Source organism: Lemur catta, chromosome 12, assembly GCF_020740605.2.
Source record: "Lemur catta isolate mLemCat1 chromosome 12, mLemCat1.pri, whole genome shotgun sequence".
In the NCBI taxonomy this organism is placed as follows: domain Eukaryota; kingdom Metazoa; phylum Chordata; class Mammalia; order Primates; family Lemuridae; genus Lemur; species Lemur catta.
The window spans coordinates 90265566-90287574 of NC_059139.1; the positions used below are offsets into that span (position 1 = coordinate 90265566).

The 22009-nt window shown below is 38.9% G+C and overlaps 1 protein-coding gene across 1 annotated transcript in view; it reads left to right on the forward strand.

The window, feature by feature from the left end:
* Window positions 1-13624: 13624 nt before the first annotated feature.
* The window catches only part of MEGF10 (multiple EGF like domains 10), a 114149-nt gene continuing 105764 nt past the window's right edge, over window positions 13625-22009 (forward strand). Inside the window, exons 1-2 of the mRNA XM_045566023.1 lie at window positions 13625-13740; window positions 20588-20689. Of these exons, the coding sequence (XP_045421979.1) occupies window positions 13625-13740; window positions 20588-20689 (218 nt within the window). The remainder of the gene's footprint in view (window positions 13741-20587; window positions 20690-22009) is intronic.

The following is a 22009-nucleotide window of genomic DNA, read 5'->3' on the forward strand; positions in this document are numbered from 1 at the left end:
TCACCTCATCTTGCCTACAGCTGAGATGAATACCAGGTCCCCAAGAATCATGACCAAAGGCAGCCAATGTTTGAGCAGGGCCACTTATTGAGAATAAAGGAATATCAATGAGTGCTAATAGAAAGCTTTAAGCTTTTAAAGGAATTCACAGAATGATTAACTATTAATGAAGCCCTTGAAAGTGCCCATAGGTTCTCTTCTGAGACTGTATACTTTTATCTTTAATTAAAACAAATATTTCTTAAGCAAAACTTTGTTTTTTGTAGATTTGTAATCACTAGTATTGCAATCATTTTGTTTCAGCTCCATGATTTTCTGCTGCAGTTGTATAGTTTAGCAATAAAATGGGAAGATTGACCTTTCGTTTTCTTCTTTTTTATATTGAGAAAAATGATTTCAAGATCCGGAACAACTGATTTGCATGATCTGAGCTTTATTTTTCCTTTGGATCAATCATTCATTCAGTTAAGAAATATTATTGAGCCCTCCATATGTGCCAAGAACATGTGGAGGTGAACAGTGCACTGTTCGGACATTAAAGAGTTCACCAGCTAGTGGAGAGATGAGCAAGAAAACGGTGAATAAAACAGTGTGTATCACTTCTCTGACAAAGAGCACACCATCTACTCCCAGGATGTTTCAGGGTGTCAGGAGAGCAAAGAAGAAGGATGTTGAGGTCAGCTGGGGAGCTCTTCTAAGAGGAAGTGACATTTGATGCTTAAAGAATGAATGCGAATTAAGTTAGCCAGATATTTAAGGGCATTCCAAGAAGAAGAAGGGACAGCATGGGCAAAGGCAGAGGAGTGTAATCCTGTAATATTGTGGGAAATTCAAGTACCTGAGAATGGCTGAAGTGCTATGCACAAGTGATACGTACATATGAGAGTTTGCCATGTAATGAAGCTGGACTCAGGTCATCTTGAGTCTTGAATGCCAATTGGGCTTCACCTCAGAGGCAAGCTCTCGAAAACCTTTAAGTTGGGGGGTGTGATGTTTTGGTTTGTGTGTTGGAAGCATTGGTGGCAGTGTGGGGAATGAATTGGAAATCAATCGACTGGTAAAAAGGATGAAATGATCAAACTAAAACTAGTCCAAATTAGTATTCCTAGGCATTGCTATCAATAAAGGGATTCGTAAATGGGATTAGTGCCTTATAAAAGAGACCCCAGAGAGCTACTTGCCCCTTCCACCAGGGAAGAGCACAGCAAGAAGGCACTCTCCTAGAACCAGGAAGCAGGCCCTCACCAGATGCCGAATCTGCCAGCACCTTGCTCTTGGACTGCCCAGCCTCCAGAACTGTGAGAAATAAATTTCTGCTGTTTTTAAGCCACCCAGTTGATGATATTTTGTTATAGCTGCCCAAGCTAAGGCACCTACTTTAACTTTACAATAAAAAGTCCAGACTAAAGGATAAACACTTAATGACTTGTTCAGGAAAACCCAACCAAAAAAGTGGTCATTTTCTCATTCCTGATAAAAGTTTATGCTAAAATATAAAAGTGATGAACAGTTTAAAATAATGGAACCCTACTAAGTAGGCATAGTTGGCATCACTGGCTGAAAATGAATTTAAAAAAAACTTTGGAAAGCAGATGAAACTGCCAAATGATAATGTGGAAAAAAAGGTTGTAAAATCATCCTAGAATATATAAAGCTTATGAATACTGAAATCAATGATGAGAACTCTACAGCAACTTTGCCACTGGAAAATTGATGTAAGCATAAAAATAAAAGTTAATGAAAATCTTTGCCAATAAGCAGATCGAATATAGTTGTCTGAGAAGGAGGCAGGAACAACTAAAATGCCAATAAGCCCATAAAAGTTGTTCAACTATGCCCAATTTCAAACAAACAAGCTCGAAGTTCTCCCTGAGAACTTTTAAAAAGTACAAAAAGAGATGTCTTTGTAAGGTGCATAAGGGTCGCACAACTGCCTCATGGTACATAAAAATTACTAGTTCCTGAAAAAGTGTGACTTGAAATAACATTTTTCAACAGACTTTTACTTGTCCAATACCCCAATTCCAAATTTGTCCCAATCTCTTTTCTTCTTTAAACTAGTTTTTCTTTTCTTAAATTCTTTGTTCAAGTGCACATACTTGACTCTTCTTTGTGCTTTTCTTTCTTTAGGTTTCTTTATTCATTCAATCATTCATGCACTCATTTATTAATTCACTTGCTGTCCTCTCTGCCAGGTGCTATTTTAGGTACCAAGGATACTGATAATTTTTGAGGAACCAAAAAGGTATCATTGTGCTGAGGAAACCGGGAGACGTCAGTTTACTTCCCATCAGCTCCTTCACTCAGCCCTTAGCAAAACTTCTACTGCGGCTGTGTCTCATCTGCTCCTTTGATGCCCAGATAGAGCAGACATAACTCACTGCAAGCACTTCCCCCTAGGAATGAAGAGGAGCTTTTACAAGTTGCCTTATTAAAGTCTTTGGCCAACAAATCAATTTTTTAGTGTTAAACTTTTATAAGGACCCTTGGGCCAATTATTTCTATATTTGTACTCTATTAACAGTGGCATTAGCCACAGAAAAAAAGTAATTTCATCTTTATTATCTTTGTGTGTGGCAATTTATATTATTGGGCAAGACAAAACTGATAGGATCTTGAATTTTGGCCAGTATTAGCCTAAGGAGAAGCTATTTGGAAAATAGCTGTGTGACCTCGGGCATACACTTAATTTCTCTGGACCATGGCGTCATCATCTGTAAAATTTTAGAGTATTGAACCAGCTTCCTGCTAAAGGCTGTGTTCACAAAAGCTGATGAATCTTAGGTATTCTGGAGGTTTATAAGAAAAGCAAAGTGAAAATAAGACTCTCGTTGTAGGTTTGCTTGTCATTACAGCCTCTTTCCCTGCTTATGCTTCAGAAAGGGAATTAAAACAGAGAGGGAGCAAGTGACCTGCCAGTGACCAGTCTGATGTGGAGTCAGACTAGAATTTCCCTCCCTGGCTGTACCGCCTGCCCCCATAGCATCCAGAGCCTGGATTTCCCTAAAAATGGCAGAGAAGGACAAATCGGTAGACACAGGGGAGTCAGAAGAGAGAGTGATGGATAGTGTAAATGAAGGAAGTAGTATGGAGAATGGCTCTGAATTTTCCTATCAATATGAGATTGTTCTCCAACTATTAGTCAGGGTCAGACAGGGTCATTTCTTGAATGAAGGATCAGTCTAGATACTACAGGAAGTGGTGTTACTAATTCAGCATGTGGCCCTTTATCTACCAAAACAAAGCCCTATTTTAGGAGTCATAAAGTTGAGGTTGAGCTTGTGGCTTCTCACATTTGCATATATACAACATTGTCAAGGAAGTGGAGGTGGAAGGGAGGCTGCCCAGGCATTTTTTCTTGAATGTCCTCACCAAATGCAGCTTTGAATAATTACACCCTTTTGCCTACTTAACTTCCTCAGCAGTTTCCTCACATTTCACCTCAAATCTTCAAAGCTTTTGACCATGTGGGCTTAAAACCATGAGGATAAAAGTGTTCAGATTCTTTTCTGGCAGTGCTTGCTGCAGGAGATACCTGTGGTCACTCTGCATCCCGGTCTGGATTAGTGGTTCAGAACTGAGTCTGCTGGGAGGAATGACATTGAGTCACAGATGTCACTGATTATTTGAAACATCTGTACAGTATAAATGTGGAAATAGCTTTTGTACTTCCTAACTGACATTCTCAGTTTTGACCAGCAAGTAGCTTAGTCACTTGGAGAATCTAGCTTTTAATGAATTTGTGTTTCAAGAAGCACGTATTGCCATTATACAATACACAGATGGTGTGTTATTCTAGAAAGACTGTGTCTGTTTTACCTGGTGGAGAGGTGATTTGACTAAGAGGTAAGAGACTGAGATCTGGGTTCTCACGTTGTACCACTTACAAATGAGCTTTGTGATCACGGTCAAGTCAACTTGGGGCTTCAGGTATTTCATCCATAAAATGAAAGGATTTTGCTTGGGTCCCATGAAGGCCTTCAACTCTAACTTGCTGTTTTACTGTTAATATTCCTTAGCACAGGAGCTCCGTGGAACCCAGGACATATGCAGTGCTCTGGAAACTTTGGGGAGCCAAATAAATATTAAAAACTAAATTATATACCCTGTTAGAAGAATGCTGCGTGTGTGTGTGTGTGTGTATGTGTGTGCCTGTGTGTTTGCCTTAATAGAAGTGCATAGATTCAGTTGATAGGAAAATTTTCTAAAATCTTGATTTCATAGAAATTCTTCTCCTCATAAGGTCTTTTTTCCTCTACGGGGGATTTCTTCTCTAAGGAATGACCTTCGAAGAACGGAACCCTGGACTTGGATTGCTCAGCTCTGCCCTAGCAGTGAGTGTCTCAGTAACTGAAGGTCAGCTTACATAACCCAGGGCCAGCAGAGCAGGTGACATGTAGGTGCCCCCTACCATGCCAGTGATGGGGGCAGAATGCCTGTTCTCATCCTTCCCACTGTAGCTGCATGCACTATTGAAAAGGATCTTCGCGAGAGAGGGGCCACGCACATACGTAGTCTTCCCGTCTCGTGCAAGGGAAGACCTACGGTTCTGGTGACCCCCAAGTCTCCTGTGGTACGTCAGATATTTGCTCCTCTTTCTCCTTATTATAATCTGACTATTCCTTTCTAAAGGAAATTGCCTTCTTTTGTCATTTATTCTGTTGTGATTGGAATTTTTCCCCCCCTGGTATTGTCAGGGGACTGGTCAAACCTGCAACCTCTTCAATAAGTATTTTTGGTTGAAAGAAAAAAAAAGCTGTAAGTCTTCCTTTTTTCCTGAGTTGATGAAGTTCCATTTTCTAGTTCATTTTTCTCAAATCCATTCACTCTTGGACCACTTGAGGTCTCATGAGTGTTTGGATAATTTACCTTTACCTTAAACCCTGATATTCGGCATCATTCCTGAATTTCCCCTTCCACTCATTTACTTTTCTACTGTGTGCTTCAAACAATCTTGCCTATTTGCTGTTCCTCTGAGAAGTGAATTTCTCCTGCCCTTGCTTCTGCTAATTCCTCTGCCTTTAATCTCTTCTGTTCCATCTACCCAGCCAAAAGTTCCTTAAGGAGCTTTTTTGTAAGTCTTCAATAATGCTATCTCTCATCCCCACCCACCAGGTGGAAATACTTTCTGAACTCATATGCTTATGTTATTATCTTCTTTTGACCCTAAGCACATTTTGCTTTGCTTTGCCATTTCCATCTACACAGTATTATTCTAACATTAGACTGTTAATTCTTTGAGGGGCAGACATGGCCTTCATCAGTGTTTGCTGATTGAAACAACAAATGTGTGTTCATAGCAAAGCCTTTGAAAGGTTTCCATGTGATAATTGTTAAAGTAATTACATTATGAGAACAACTGATGAAATTTGAATTAGGTCTGTAGATTAGATGTTAGTATTGCATCAATGTTAAATTTCCTTGTTTAGATAATGATACTATAATTATTTAGGTGAATGTCCTTATTCTTAGGAAATGCATACAAAAGTAGTTAGAAGTAAAGGCGCTTGATGTGTACACATCACTCTCAAATGGTTCAAAATATGTATAAACATTGCATATGTATGTGCATGGGCATTCCTTGTTCTATTTTTGTAACTTTCAAGTAAATTCAAGGAAAAAATTTCAAAATACAAAGCTTTAAAAATTGAATTTTTATATATTTTCTAATCAAGGATAATCATAGAAAATTGGCCCAGATACAGAAAAATAAAAGGAACAGTTATTTGTAGAAGAAAAAGTAACCCAGAGAATAGTCTGAAATTCATTGATTTAATATTTTATTAAATTTAATATTTTATACATGACCTGTAGCACAGAGCACATGAAGAACTCTCCAAGTTTTTATGAGGCAGGTCAATCCTTCTGGACAGTCACATGCTAAACAGCTAATGATAAATGGCAGGATAATCATAATCTGGGACGATGCTTTGTGTGGAAAAACAGCAGATGCACCTCAAAGCACAGGCGTTGCAAGGTCATGCCTCCAGGCACAAAATAACTCAAACTCGTAATTAGAAGGTGATGGGCTCTTGCCAGAAGTTATAATGCAGTTTGGGAAAGATTTCAGAATCATTGCAGGTGGCTTCTTCTGTGTGCTACTGCTCCTAAAAATGCCAACAAAATGGTGGGCATTATTGGGAGATATTTAAAAAATAAAACAGCGTAATTTTGGCATGGACCTACTTAAATACAGGCATTTTGGTTATCTATTGCTGTGTAACATTACCTCAAAAATTAGTGGCTTAAAACAACAAACATTTATTACCTCACAGTTTCTGCAGATAGGAATTTGGGAGTAGCTTAGCTGGAGGTTCTGGTGCAGGGTCTCATGAGGGTCTAGTCAGTATGTTGGCGGGGGCTGCAATCATCTGAAGGCTGGACGGTGGCTGGAGGACCAACTCCCAAGATGGATCACTCGCATGGCGGCTGGTAGGAGGCCTCAGTTCCTCACCATGTTAATCTCTCCATATGGCTGCTTGAGAGTCCTAATGATATTGCAGGCAGCTGGCTTCCTGCAGAATGGTGATCCAAGAAGTGAGATGGAAATACCTTTTATGACCTAGGTTTGGAAGTTTACTTTGTCATCTCTGCAATATTCTGTTGGTTACAAAAGTCGACTTACTCAATGTGAGAGGGAGGCAGAGATCGTTGGAGGCCATCTTGCAGGCTGGCTATAAAAATAGGGTATAATTACGACTGTCAGAGCAGAGTTGGAAAAAAGAGTAAACTTTTATAAAAATGATAAAAGGCTTTTTTTTTCATGGATGGGCCAAGAAAATTAGGACTGTTCAGGTTGAGAAGAATGAGTGGGAATGTTATTGAGGTATATTAAATCATGAGAAGTTTGGAAAAATAACTATGATTTTATTCACCAAATTTTGGAATGAGAAGTAGTGTTTGAAGTTTCTTTTTCTAATAAAAAAGAGATATATTTTCTTTTCTGAGTAGGAAATAAATAGATTGAACCCAGAAAATGAATCGGAATTCAGAATGATTTAAACCCAAATCCATTTTCCCTGATATCTACCCTAATTTCTAGTGTTTCTCCTACTCCTGCTAATTCTCTTTCATTGGTTTCTCACACACTTCCTTTTCTTTAGGCTCCCACCCTAGGAAGGTCATTCCACCTCACACCTGAGTGAGGTAACCTCTGCCCACTCACTGTCTTTGTCTCCGAAGGATTTGGTCCCCTGGTTGGATTTTGCATACCTTCTCTGTTGATCTCCAAAACACCTTTTTCATCAAATAATGTCCCTGCTCAAAGACAATTCCATTATCGATACAATGAAGTAGTCTGAACTCCTTAGCCTGGTGCTCAAGACCCTTTATCACCACCAAGCACTACCCACCTTTCTAGCATTGCTTCTGGCGATCTCTTACAAGCCTTTATTTTCTCCACCCCCAAGCCTTGGCTCATAGCTTTCTCTTTGCCCTGCAGCCCCTCCTGGAGTTTTTATTTACTCAGAGCCTTTCTTTTACCCAAGGTGTGATGCTAAGGCAGGTCCTAGGTGTTGTCTTATTCAAATCTCTTATCTGTCCTAATTGTTTGGCTTCAAGCCAGACATTTAATCTCAGAGTTCATGGGGATAAAGGGAACTCTCACATGGAGTCGATGAGACTACATTGTGAGTGTGAGCTGCCACTCTATTTCTAGTTCCTTTTCTTTCTGAAGCCTCTGTTTGAGTTTTACTTCCTTCATGAGCCTTTACAGCTTGCACTGATTTCCCCTCCTCTTATGACCCTGGCAAGTTATTTCTAAGTTGACTCGTGGCAAATAATCATGTTTTGTTTATAATTTTTCTCCCCAGTAGATTTTGAACTACTGAGGGTAGAGACTGTGCTTTACAAGTCACAATAGTCCCCACAGTTTCTTGCCCTTAGATCTTTAACTAGCACTGTTTGTGGATTTTTTTCCATATGCTGTGGGTGACGGATTCATAGGGGCGTTGTAGAGGACTTCCCAAAGCTGATGACAAGTGAGTCACCAAGGGTCTTCCCCAAACTATCCCTTAACACCACCTACATAATGACTGTGGGTTGGCTGGTTAAATAGGCAAGCCTATATCTGTGTTCCCAGAGCAGCCTGTTCTGGACTTCATCATGGCGTGCACCATGCTGTGTGGATAGGGTCAGTTTGTGGCCGTTTTCCGTGTGGGGCTGTGAGCTTCCTCAGGGTAGCTCTGTGCCTGGCATTGTCAGTACCTTGCTCAGATTTTGTTTGATGTGAATTGCTCAAGGAATGTTAGAACCATTCTATTTATTTATTTATTTATTTATTTTCGAGACAAGGTCTTGCATTGTTGCCTGGGCTGTGGTGCAGTGGTGTCAAAATAGAAGTGTTATTAAACATTTACTTAATGCTAATGCTTAGGGATTTTGGGTGGCCTTGTTTATAAATCCATTATAAGTTTATAAAATAGGATTTGAGAGTATTTTTTTTCTTTTATTAATGTTGTTGGATATGCTCATTTAACTTATAATCTTAGAAGCTTCTCAGGAATTTTCTGTGATTGCCACTATAATGATTTAATTAACTTTAGAAGAATATTTTTGTTGTGGAATTCAATATAAGCAAAATGACAGGAGGCCCCCCAAACAAAATAAATATACTAGTGTTAGAAATGAATATAGTCATGTCTGGATAATGGACTGTTACTAGAATAACTAGCCTTGGATGGTGAACATAGAAGTCATGGCAGTGACTTCTTATAAGGATATAAGGATTCCTTATATCAGCAAAGTAATATTTCCGTGGAAACCCTCATCTGAGGTTGTTCTCAGGGCAACTAGCATGTGTTACTCTGTCAACATCTTTAATAGCCTGAAGCTGGACCGTTGCTACTCTGTTCACAAGCTCAAAGCTCCAGGAAGAGCAGAGCACCTGCCCCCTGCCAGCCTTTCTGGGTGGTTTGAGGAAAAGTGAGTACATCCTTTATAGATAAAATGATGGAGTGGTCAAGTGAAATAGATGGCTCATGGTAGCCTGCCTAGGGAACACAATTGTGGAAAAGTGGCTATTCTTAACCAAGAAATTGGCTTTAATTTAGAGGTATGTGAGAAGATTGTAAGGGTAAGAAATGAGCTTGAGAAAAAACTGGGTGAGGGCACCTAAGTTATTTCTGTGTATGCACTCGACAATTCTAGGAAAGGAATAAATTTTAGAGCCAAAAGGAATTGTCTGAAATTATTTATTCCTCTGTTGTTGCAAAAATAAATTAGTAAGGCAACACCCAATTATTTATTTCTCTTTAACACACCGAGGAAGAAACTACTGCCTATCATCAGAACTTAGACTCATCCATTGTAAGGATTTTATTCATCTTGATTATTATTTATTGAGGCTTTTTTGGTAGAACAAGCAAAACCTGACTTCCAAGTGGAGCTCCAAGGCACATAGGCAGCAAGAGTTAACTCTGAGGGCTGTTTCCTCTTTCTAATAGGAGCACTTTAGCAATGCTAATCAGTTGTACTGATTTTCTGTTTTGATTTTTCCATAATAATTAAGTGAATGATCTGGAATGCAATCAAGTTTGGCGCGAGGGGGTTCATGCAAATGACTCTTTATTTTTTTACATTTTAAATTTTGTTAAATGGAATCTTAGGGAAAGTTACTTGAAGAGGAAGTCTGGGTGGGTGAGGGTATCCAACACCCAATTTTGAGTTTTAAATATATTCAAAATGTCTATTTTAATGAAGCAAATCACCACTGTTTTGTCCTTATTTTCAATTGAAATAATGGTATTTTTTTAAAGTTGTATTTTGTTTTCATTTGCACTGCAAAGAGCAAAATTATAGTACAAGACAGGTTGATGATAAAGCATAGAAGAGAGAAATGAGGAAAAAAATGTATTGAACTTTTCCACCTTCAGAGTAGGCATACTGGAAAAAGTGTACCCACATTTATTCACCAAAACCTATAGAAGAAAACAAGTAAAATAGAGAAAGAGTATATGTAATGACTTCTGTGATAGCTTCTTAATTTGATTGAGTATAAAGGGACTGTCCCTTATTAAACGAGATGGAACAAAAGGAAAATCCATGTTTCTGAATATAGCGAAATGCTGCATTTCTGAGTTCCTTACAGCTTATTGGCATGTTTGTGAGATGTCTTCCTTCCTCACCTTCTATAACATTTGCCTTATTTTCTCAGTTTTAATCAGCTTACGTGAATTTGTGAGATCCCTGCATCATGCTCGAGCAATTCTTTTTGCTTTTGACATTTTATCCTCTAATGTAGATTATTCTAGAACTCAGTTAATTTTCTAATTTTAATTACAAAAATGCTTTGGGACTAAGAGGCCAAGTAATATATACATATATACACACATATATATTTTTTAATATACCGATTTTTCTTTCACAAACGCCACCTGCATCTTTTCAATGCAGTTTGATATTTCTGTATACTGAACTGAAAGAGCAATGCACAGGTGACCAAATTCTGCTTTTTTTCTGACAGCTCCCCTTCACAGGGCAACGCATCAGGTGTAAAGCAAGGAGAGAAATCAGGCGATTAGTGTCAAAATTTTTGCATGAAAAGAGAACACACAACCTCTTTCTTTTTCTTGGAATTTGATTCATTGCTTGTGGCAATTTCTAACTTTACAGACTAAACATTTCTAATTGGTAAATGGATGGTTTGAGTCTGAGATGGTGACTCAGGAAATAAACTTTCCAATTTGGGGTAATTGTTTATGAGTAGATGGCAAATTACTGCTTACCAGTCTTCATGTTGTCTTTGAGGAAAGAGTGAAAGTTAACATACATATTTCACACTTCATTGAAAGGAAATACTTACTTCTCCTGACTTAGATAAAGCAATGAGACAGAGAGATATTTGCCATGCTTTTCTGTTACAACCAAACATGTTAAAATTTTTTTGATGGATGAGGAAAACACTAGCTGTATATTACATGTCTTCAACTGTAAAATAGGGACAATAAAACCACTACTTCTTGGGTAAATTTCTGTGAGAACTAAATAGATAATTCACATAAAGGGCACACAGTAGTCAGTCAGGAAATGCTAGCTGTCATTGTTTATTGTCATTGTTATCATGTTTTACTCATTCCTGTTAAATGGAATAGCTTCTTTAGTTATATAATGTTAAGCTCCAGATTTTATAGCTTCATGATGGTTAGCCCATGAGAAATATCACTAACTGGAATTAATCCATAAGTCATATTTTGGCTACCTATTTATGCTTTATATATTGAAATTACTTTGTGACTATTGAAATATCTTTTTTAAAGATTTTACAACTCTTCTAATGGCTTATACTATCTTTTTTTGATTATCATACAAACTCATGATTTTTTTCTTTCTTCCAGATCAAACATTTTCTTTTGTTTTAAGCTTTGTGGGGTCAGAGACAGATAACTTGTCATAATGTACTTAAAATACTTGTCTTAAACAACCGGAATTTTGAAGAATTTAATATTTCCGCATTTGACCTGTCCTTCTGACTTTTAAGGGTAAACTATTTCCTAGAGTTAGTTTTTTTGCTATTATTGTTGTTTATTGTAAGATAAACTTATCTTTTCCAACCCCCAGATTATTATACAATACATCTGGACCCCAGACACTAAAAACTGGTAACTTCATGGTGTGGGAAGTTAGTTTAACTTCTCCAAATGCCATTTCTCACCTAGAGAGATGCTTTAGTCAAATAATCTGGCCCATTATCAGTATTTTCACTAATTTACCAACAGGCAGGTTAATGTTTATTCTCTTTTTAATTAGTAAATGGATCAGTTATTTCTAATTTCATGTCTACTTTTATAATGACTACATGACCTAGTACAACAATTAAACATTTCCTTCTTACTAAGTGCTAAGTTCCAGAAGGTGAAGAAGCATGTGCGATTCCCCGGCACACATTACATTTGTTTCACACCTGGGCTTGGCGCAGCACCCGGCACATAGTAGGTCTTCAAGAAATGCTTGTAGACAGCTGGAGATCTCCTAGGAACCTCAAACTTGGCATGTCTAAATTGGAACTCAAAGCTTCCTCTCCCCAGAGGAGGAGGCTTCTGTGCTTCCCAGCTCAGGGAAGGGCTAAACCGGAAGCCCCTCCTCTCCCTTACTCCCACATTCAGTGGCCATGTTCTACCTCCTAAAAATCTCCTGGAGTCACTCAAATTCCTGCAACCCCAATGCTGCCGCCTTGGTCTGCCCACAGTCGTGTCTTTCCTGGCCTTTCTCTAGGAGTCTCTCCCTGCAGCCAGAGGCATCTTCCTAATGTCACTCTGTACCCTTTATTAGCGCCCTGTTATTCTTTTTTTTTTTTTTTTTTATTTGAGAGAGTCTCACTCTGTTGCCCGGGCTAGAGTGAGTGTCGTGGCGTCAGCCTAGCTCACAGCAACCTCAAACTCCTGGGCTTAAGCGATCTTCCTGCCTCAGCCTCCCAAGTAGCTGGGATTACAGGCATGTACCACCATGCCCGGCTAATTTTTTCTATATATATATTTTAGTTGGCCACATAATTTCTTTCTATTTTTAGTAGAGACGGGGTCTCGCTCTTGCTGAGGCTGGTCTGGAACTCCTGACCTCGAGCGATCCGCCCGCCTCGGCCTCCCAGAGGGCTAGGATTACAGGCGTGAGCCACCGTGCCCGGCCAGCACCCTGTTATTCTTGGATGAAGTTCCCCTACTGTACAATGGCTTATACAGCCTATATAAGTATATACAGATACCCATTGTGTCTTTCTCCAGATGTCCCCTTTCTTTTACTGTAAATTACCTGGAGCTCCCTGAATGCACCTGGCCCTCCCTCACCTCCGTATTCCTGTGCTTAGAACATTCACTCTCTTCTTATTCAGTCTCCTTTGCCAGCCTACCTGTTTTCCAAGCTTGCTACATGGTTTTTAGGTTCATTTTCTCCAACATTGACTTCCAAAGAGCTTTATACTTTATATATATATTTAAATCTATTTTTTAGAAACCACTGTAAGATAGCTGGCTTTGTTTCTATTCAGCACGTGGAGAAACTGAAGCACCACATTTAAGAAATTTATACCGTGATTAATAAATTATAAGCATCTTACTGGGCAGAGATGGGAACTAGTTCTGTGTTTTATATCCAGTTTTGCACAGTGCCTAGGCTCGTGCAGGCATTCAGTGCACCTTGAGTGAATTATTGAATGGATCTCAGTTTGAGCCTGAGGTGCCTCTCTCGAGTCAGTGGAGCTTCTGTTTCATCATTTATTCTCTAGGACAAATGAGGCTGGATTCCTCTGTGGGCCCTCTTCTTCCAGACGGGAAATGTGCCTGGTGAGACAATCTGGAAGCCTGTGTTGCTCTGAGTTGTTCTGGTGGATTCCTTTAATGTTGGCTGGCAGGGATGAGAAGGGCTTTTGCTGTAGTGGCAATTAGTGATACTTTGCACATTTTAGTAATTTCCAAAATGGGAGGCACCCTGCATGACATAAGAAACACCCCTCTCTCCTGGACCATGAAATTTGGTGACCCGACTATATAAATGCATGGCTTGTTTACATGTTTCAGCCCTGGTGACAACTGACACTCAGGGGTTGTTGTACTGAAAAGAATTCTGTTTGGGTCATTTCAATGCATCTCTGATTTGTATTTTTTTTTTTCTTATAGGCTATTCTTCAGAAAAAATGGTCATTTCTTTGAACTCTCACCTGAACTTTGTCTGTTTACTGTTATGCCATTGGATTGGGACAGCATCACCTCTGAATCTCGAAGACCCTAACGTGTGTAGCCACTGGGAAAGGTAATAGTTCTGAAAGCAGCCTGAGAAATAATTGCTGATAAGTTCCTTTTATCCTATCACTATAGTCTGATGTATAAAATTAGAATTTGAGAAGAGATTGTGAAATTACTTTTATGAGAAAATCATTAGTTATAGCTAATAAATTAGATAGTATTACTCACCTTAGTCTTGTATATTATATGAAAGAAAACCTTGATGTATCTGATTCCAACTGTAAGACCCCGGGAAAACATTAATAGCCCAATTAAAATGATCTTACGGTTTTATTCCTGCTCTGAATCTGTTTCCAATAACTTTGGGAGCCGGATTTATGCATGGGGATCCTCAAGTGAGAAGTGGAAGGTAGCACGGAACGAGGTGCTAAACTAAAATGCTGAAATATATGGGATAAGAAAAATTGTGCCATAGGTGGCTTGAAAAGGGAGCCTGGATTTTTGGAGGCACCGGCAAGACTGCATGGAGGTGGTGTCCCTGCGGCGCTGTTGAAGAGCTGCGTAAGATGAGCGGATAGCGGTGGCTGGGAGGGGTCCTAGGGGTGGGAAGTAGCTGGAGATCAGGGCCATGCAGACCCCCGAGGGCTGCACAAAAGAACAGAGTCAGTGTTGTATCGAAGGGGTAAGATTGGAGAGATTATGTGGACAGATGATGTAGTGTCTGGGTCTGGGCAATTTGAAGTAGGAAATACAGAGGAAGTATAAAACAATAGGTCGTCCTCAGGGATCTTACAATCCCTTTTGGAAACAAAAATAGCACAAACCCATCCAGTGATCCTGCAGTACAAGCAAGTGCCCTTTGCTGTGCTCTAATGTGCTACTTTATTTCTAAGAAATTATCTTTATCCAAAAATAACAGTGTAAACACAAGTGTTTCAAACAAATAGAAGTTGAGTACTAGAGAGTAATGTGTATTTTTAATAGCTATAAGTATAATTACCTCAAGCTCTTGGTCTTTTTTTCCTACCACTCTCAGCGCCATGATTAGCAAAGCACAGAGTACACATTCTAATCCCCTTTGTCACCCACTGTTAGGACACACAAAGCCCGGAGCCTCACCAGCACAGCAGTGGTATTATTCCAGGGGCATGGTGGTTTCTCACTCACCACATTATCTTTTGGTGAGAGTTATCCCCATCTTTATTGGTAATATTACAATCAGGGTAATAAAAACATAATTACCCGGTCAGTCAATGGAGTTACATAGCAACATGAAACTTTAAGCTGTGAAAATATATGTATGTAATTAAGTTCTATATATTTGTGGTATTAAGCATACCATACAGAATTTAAGGGGAGGGACTGCCTATTGATTATCTTTATAGTATTTACAGTGCCTCTCACAAACCATTTCACCAGGAAAGTACGTAGGAAACATTTATTAAAAGAACAAAAATGAATCACTGACTGCATGAGTGGGTGCACGTGTGGTTGAACTTCTTGGACGCTGATAGCTTGGAGATGGGAGGAAAAGGCAAACTTGTGAGATGCTGTGAAATAAGGATCAACAGATCTTGATAACGTGTTGACTGAGGAGGTGAAGGAGGCAGAAAAAGCCTGGATTTAGAAGCTGCTGTGTGGAAGAATAGAGGTGTCATTGCACATATGGAAAAATAAGAGAGAGTTGATTTCAGAGGGAGGAGGGCTCGTGTGGTTTTGCCATGTGGTGCTCATAAAGTCAGGTTGAAATATGGGCCTGGAAGTATGTGGGAATATAGATTTGGGAGTATCCAGCATGATGAGGTGTGAACAGATGACGTTTCTGAGGGAAAGACTATAACAGAAAAAAATCCAAGATTTCAAACGATCCAGCACCCACTCATAAGGACAAATTTTGTTCTGCCTCCTTGCTCAGCAGGTGACCAGAGCTGCCAATGCATAAGTGTGTCGCTCTGTTCATCACCAACGATTCCCACTGTCTGGAGCACTGTCTTGCGTATGTGGCCCGTGCTCTGTGCACAGTAGTGGAATGAGTGAGCCCACCTTCTTACAGGAAGGACCAAGTGTGGACATCAGTTTGGGGGGCGGGCATGGAGAGAGACACACACACAAGGGGCACATTAGTCTCTAAACCTGACATAATCCCACAGCTGCACAAGTGATTAGAGTAACCTCTAAAATACTAAGGGAGAGGGAAACTGAGTGTGGACAAATCAGGAAATCATGGAAATATTTTTTTTGATGATATTTTTTGTATGTACTGCTAGGAAGAGGGATTGACAGCTAAAATCTTCTCATTGATAAATTTTCTGTTATGAGGCTAGATAACCTTTCCTAGAGGAAAGGTAAAAGACAGTGGAATTGTTTTTGATAAGAATGGAGGAAGGTGTAGCAAGATAAAGTAAAATGGTCAAATAAAGGTGCAGGTGACAGATTCTCCTGTATTTTCAAAAATGGAAATGGGCTTGAATTGATACGGGGAAAGGGACATCCGCTCCAAGGACATCATTCTCGGTAGGAGGGTTCACTGTAGGTTCTCCTTATACTATACTATACTATACTATACTATAAACCACCCACATCCAATGGCCGAGAGCTTTGCTTCTCAGAGTGTGGTTTGTGGGGCTGAGGGATGAGCTTTTCAGAAACGTAGACTCGAGGCACCACCCCAGACCGACCGAATCACAGTCTGCATTTAAACGAGATCCCGGGGGATCTGTCTGCACATTCAAGTTTGAGAAGCACTGAACAGAAATACTTCCATCAGTGTCTGCTAGTTGCATCCCCTTTGATACCTGAATATTTATTTTCAAATAAAGATATGACTTGTTTCAATGCAGCAATTGTGATTCTAAGAAATTGTACATAAAATGAAGTGAAAGAAAATTAAATTGTTGAAAATACACAAGGGGTGTTTCTGATTATAAAGGAATTCTGCACAGCATCCTTTCAGAAAATGAATAATTCTGTGAATCATCTGTTCCTTCTCCCTGTCCCCTTTCTCTGTTCTGTGAATTTGAGCTTTTCCGTCTAGTGGGGTTCCTTCTAAAGAAGGCACAAGTGAACACAAACCCTCAATTACTCACACAGAAGTGGTAGTAATTGCATCAGCAGTCCTGAAGTGAGCAGAAATAAGAAATGATGATTATTACCATATCTGATTAAAATAACAAGGTAATTTAGGCAGGTAAAATGTAATTAACCACTTTGGAATGTGCCCAAGTGATGATGGCTCCCTACGCCCTACTTCCATCTTCTCCCCTGCCCACCCCCTGTTCTTTGACCTTAAATTAAATCTTGCTGGGGCTTCTCCCCGGATAATACTTAATAGATTAAAATCACGGTGATGATATGTTTTTAGTGTGTTTGAGAAAATTAAACAAACAAGTAAGAAATAAGGATTTTTACATCTCAGTGCAGAAAATAGTGCAGAAGTGGGATCAGATTCCCCTGGTACCACAGTTCGCCACTCCCTGTCTGCTTTAGAAGCTTTAAATGTTCTGTAGTGAGGATGGAGAGGGGTCAGGGGCAGGACAGTGTCTGAGGGTCTTGGTGTTAGTGCTGACTCCATCTGGAAGCTCAGTGTTGGTCACTGGCGACGAAAGCGGGATTGGACCAGACAAGGGAGAAGGTGCCTTCCTACCTTACGACTTGAGGAGCAGCTGCTGGAGAAGGTGGGGGAGGGACTGGTAGCAGATGCACTAATTACTCATAACTCCAACAGCAGCCCAGGCGCCGGCTACGGCAGTAGTGATAAAGACCAGAGGGGCAGTCCCATTCTGGAAGACATTTCTCTTGGTGTTGCAAACACACAGCTTCCAGAAAGTGGGCCCCTGGGAGAGTGGCGACAACTTAATCATCTAATGACAGATTGATATTGAGCAAATTAGGCATAGTCACTTACGGAGTATTTGGCAGTTATAAGGTGAAGACATTTATGTACTAACATGGAAAAATGCTTATGATAAACTCTTAAATTGAAAAATAGGTTTCAGAATTATGTGTGAAGCATGATTATAATAACATAAAAATTTAAAAAGTATCCCAAGACTCAAAACTAACCACCCCCCCCCCGCCCCACCCTTCCCCGCCAGCCACAGTAAGGAAGCACAGCAAAATGCTATTGGTGGTTATGTGAGAGTTATAGAATTCTTTCTCTCCTTTTAAAAATTTGTTTTCCAAATTTTGTAGTATGATTATAATATCTTTAAAAAAGAAAAAAAAGAGAAAGACTGTATAGAAAAGAAAAAGAGTGTATAAAAAGCAGAAAAGAAAAGAAATTTGGGTAGAAAAGGCTTAGTACTCTTCTCCTATAAACTTAAGTGGAAGCCTCAGTTTCTGACCGATGTGAAAAGTAGTTTATCCTCAGTCAGTTCTGAATTGGGTTTGACTATCAAAATAATCTTACTGGGAAGAGTCCAGATTGAGGGGAAATAATCAACACATGGGGAATTTTATACCTCTGTTTTCTCCAAACTGTGTATATTTCTCCATAAAACCTTGTCATGTTGTATTTAGCATTTATGTGTTGACCTCTCTCATTAGACTGAGAGCTCCTTGAGGGCAGGAATTGCATGGAAATTGCTGAATAAATGTTTGCTGAATTGGAATTCTAAATGCTTTCATTATCCTTTTATAGGGAAGAGGCTTTTGATATCCTAAAACCAGAGAGGCATCCTGCAAATGTGTGCTGTTGGTGACTAGCAAGTGGCAAGAAGAGGAAATCCATGTACTTTAACATTCCCCCTTACCTAAGAAATCTTCCAGGTTGCTAGAAATTAGTAAAATCATTTCTCGTTTGTTTGTGGATTCAGTTCCCCCACCCACATCAAATAGAATTGGCCAGGATCCATTTGAGGATGATAACTTTTGCTCTCCAAGGGATAACATGGACTTTGAAATTTTCTGGGAACTCTGTATCAGGAATAGTTCCAACAAACTAGTTTAGTTCAGCTAAATTAGTACTGTAGAGGCTGATTGAGTAAGTTTTTTTTCTCCCAACTGGCTTTAATTTAGAGTGGTTTCTTTTTCATTTCTATAGCACTTGGGGGAAGTTGCTCTATTTTATTCATAGATGATGTGGAACTGTACCTGTACCACAGTTCTATACACAGAAGACATTGATTTGCTTTGCTCTCCAGTAGAAATGGAACAGAGAGATATTACATTGCAGGCCTTAAGATTCAGTTATTTACAGGCAGCTGGATAGGAAGGAAAAAATATTGGTAAGGAAGCTTTAGAATTTGCACCAACCTGAACCTCAGGACACTGCTAGTGGTCTGAAGAAAATAGTAATAGCTTAATGTGATATGTCATTCCAAAAACAGTAACATTTTAGCAATTTCCTCTTGCTTTATCCTAAAGGAGTTATATCACAGCATATAGGCAATTGCACACGCTATCCTCATCTCTACCTGTTTTTGCAGGGAGCACCAGGTTTCATCTAATGAGGCAGAAAGAAATAATCATCTAAAATGTATGTTAGAAATTCAGGATACTAAATGGGAATGGATCTTCAACACCATCCCTGACCCCCTTATTTTAAATTGTGATAATCAACACCCAGGGAAGTGAAATTATCTGCTGAAGATCACCCAGTTTCTCAGTGTCAGATTAGTATTATAACTCTGTCTTCTAATCCAGCAATCTTTTCATCTGCCTAACATTTATGGAGGATCTTGAAATTCACCTAGAAATCAAATTGCAATCCATACATCCACGAATAAAATACACAAACATGTGAGTAGTATGATTATTTCATGGATGTCCTATTGAAGCCTAACTACTTGATGACTGCCAGAGACCAGCTGCAGAAAAAAAGTTTATTATTCGTGAGGCCAGTACCACGTAGCTTTTCAAATCAGAAGGTTCTGTCTAACCTGAATTCTCCATGCTGAAATTTCAACTTTGATCTCTTTCGTACCTTCTCTGCTTGGTGGTTCCTATTAATGACTTCGGGCTGTTGATTTGCAGCAAGAGACTCAATGATTATGGCCCATTTTTTTTGTTAATGTGAATTGAAGATTTTAGTGGAAATCTTTAAGACTTACAACAAACAGAATAAATTGTTTGGAAGAGAAGAGCCTCCAGATTTTCTTGTAGGCAGACACTAAGCTCTTGAATATGTAATAGACTATTTAAAATTAAAAAGTATGAAATTGAATATTGAATGTTCTTTACATTTCATGGATGTTTTCAACCCACATTCTTGGACCCACAGGAGTGCATGTTTTACTCTAACAAGAAGCTGTTAATGAAAATGTATTGGAAAACAGACTGTTTAGGTAGCAACAAGCTGTTGGTATGATTGTTTCAGACTAATCATCTCAGCCATACTGAGAACTGGGTTTAAAGACTTCTTTGTAGTTTTTATTCAGACATTGTATACTGTTCATTCTTCCACTGTCTGAAAGAAAATTTTTCCTAGTTCCAACCAGAGAAATATGTTCTTTCTGATTTTTCAGAATCAATAGCAAAATGTATTGTTATGATTACTTGCATTGTCTCTTTGCTGATTAACCTGATTACCTGCATGCAGACTTACAATGAAATCATTTTGTGAAAGATCTTTGTTATCCCTGTAGCCCTGGGATGGGAGGAATGAATTAAATACGGAAAAATATAAGAGTGATATGTTTTTAAATTTGTGAATATTAGAGTTTATAGTGAATATTAAAAGAGAATTTCCTTTGAAATTTATAGTGCGAACTCTTGTCTTTTAAATATATTGTTAATATTGGTCCTTTTGGGATTCTAGTTTAAATAAAAACCTGTAAAACATGGAAATTCTCTGTTGAAAGTCACTATGGAGTTGCAATTGGAGATAATCTAGCCTACAATTTCTTTTAGTACACAGTATATCATTAATGTAAAAAGGAGAAATACCGATTCCTTATTTTCCTATTTCTTTTCAGCTACTCGGTGACTGTGCAAGAGTCATACCCACACCCCTTTGACCAGATTTACTACACAAGCTGCACTGACATTCTAAACTGGTTTAAATGCACGCGGCACAGGTAATAGAAGCTCAAATACATTTATGAGTTTAGCTAACTGGGAATAGGGTCTGATACGATCAGTGATGTTAATTTTAGCACTGAAGAAAGTGCATCCATTCGTTCAGTGAACAGGTACTGAGGGCTTGCCACTTGGTCCAGCCTCGCTCCCATCACCAGGGATATAGAAAAGCAGAAAGGTAGTCCCTGCCCTGAAGGAGCCCGCGCTCTAACTACAAAGGAAATGCCAGCTGCTTACCATCATTTGGTTAGCAAAAATTCATCCCGCTTCTGTGTTGTTCATAACTGGGGAAGACACTGTTAAATGTGGACATCAGCAGATATCAAGAAACTTGTATCTCAGCCAGCATATGTTCCTAACTGAACATTTGACTCAGTTTAGGTTAACTTAAATTTGACCCTTAAGTAAAACAAGCCAGATATTTTTTTACTATAAGTGTGAACACAGAAACAAACCCAAAATATAACTAAATATTAATGTTAATATAGAAGGGAATTCGTGTTATGCGTTGAGTGTGGCACCTGCTGATTTGTGCTGCACTGAGTGATGTCACGCCCAGGGCCATTCCTTCCTCAGCTGTCCTTGACCACTCTGTCTAAACTAGCATTCCCTTCCCGTCACATTCTATTCCCCAACTCTGGCTTTATTTTGCTTCACACATTTAATCATTACCTGGCATTATATGATCTAATTATTTGTCAAATGTGTGTCCTTAAACAAATTCTACCAGATCTGTCTTGCCTGGTAAGATGTAAGTTCCCTGAGAGCAGGGGCTTTATATTGTTTGCTCACTGCTCTTTCCCCAGTGCCTAGAACAGTGCCTGGAATATAGTAAGTGCTCAATAAGCACATGTTTCATAAGTGAATCAGTGAATGAATGATGCTTTAGTTAAATGGAAAGGTCTTTTGTCTGTTAACTTTCTATATCATAGTGGGATGAGGCTGCACCGAGATAATTTTTAAAGGAATTCTCTGATTCTTCCTTAAAACATATGTAAGTGAATGATGCTTAGATGAGTATCATGTAAGAATTAATCAATACATTTTAACATATTTTAAGGTAAGTAAAGTAGGGAAATCATGAAACTACTGATCCTCTGAAGTAAAGTATAGGTTGGCTTAAATAGTGAATCTTAATATATTCTTAGCGAATTGATAAGAGTTAGCATAATATTGGTCAAGACATATATTCTATGTTTCTTCTTAATTATTTTGATATACTTCGCTTTTCATACCTTTTTTATATTTAATAGCTCTTTTTATTAAAATAGAAATTATTTCTAACTAAATTGTCTGTCAGTAGAACTAATAATGTGATT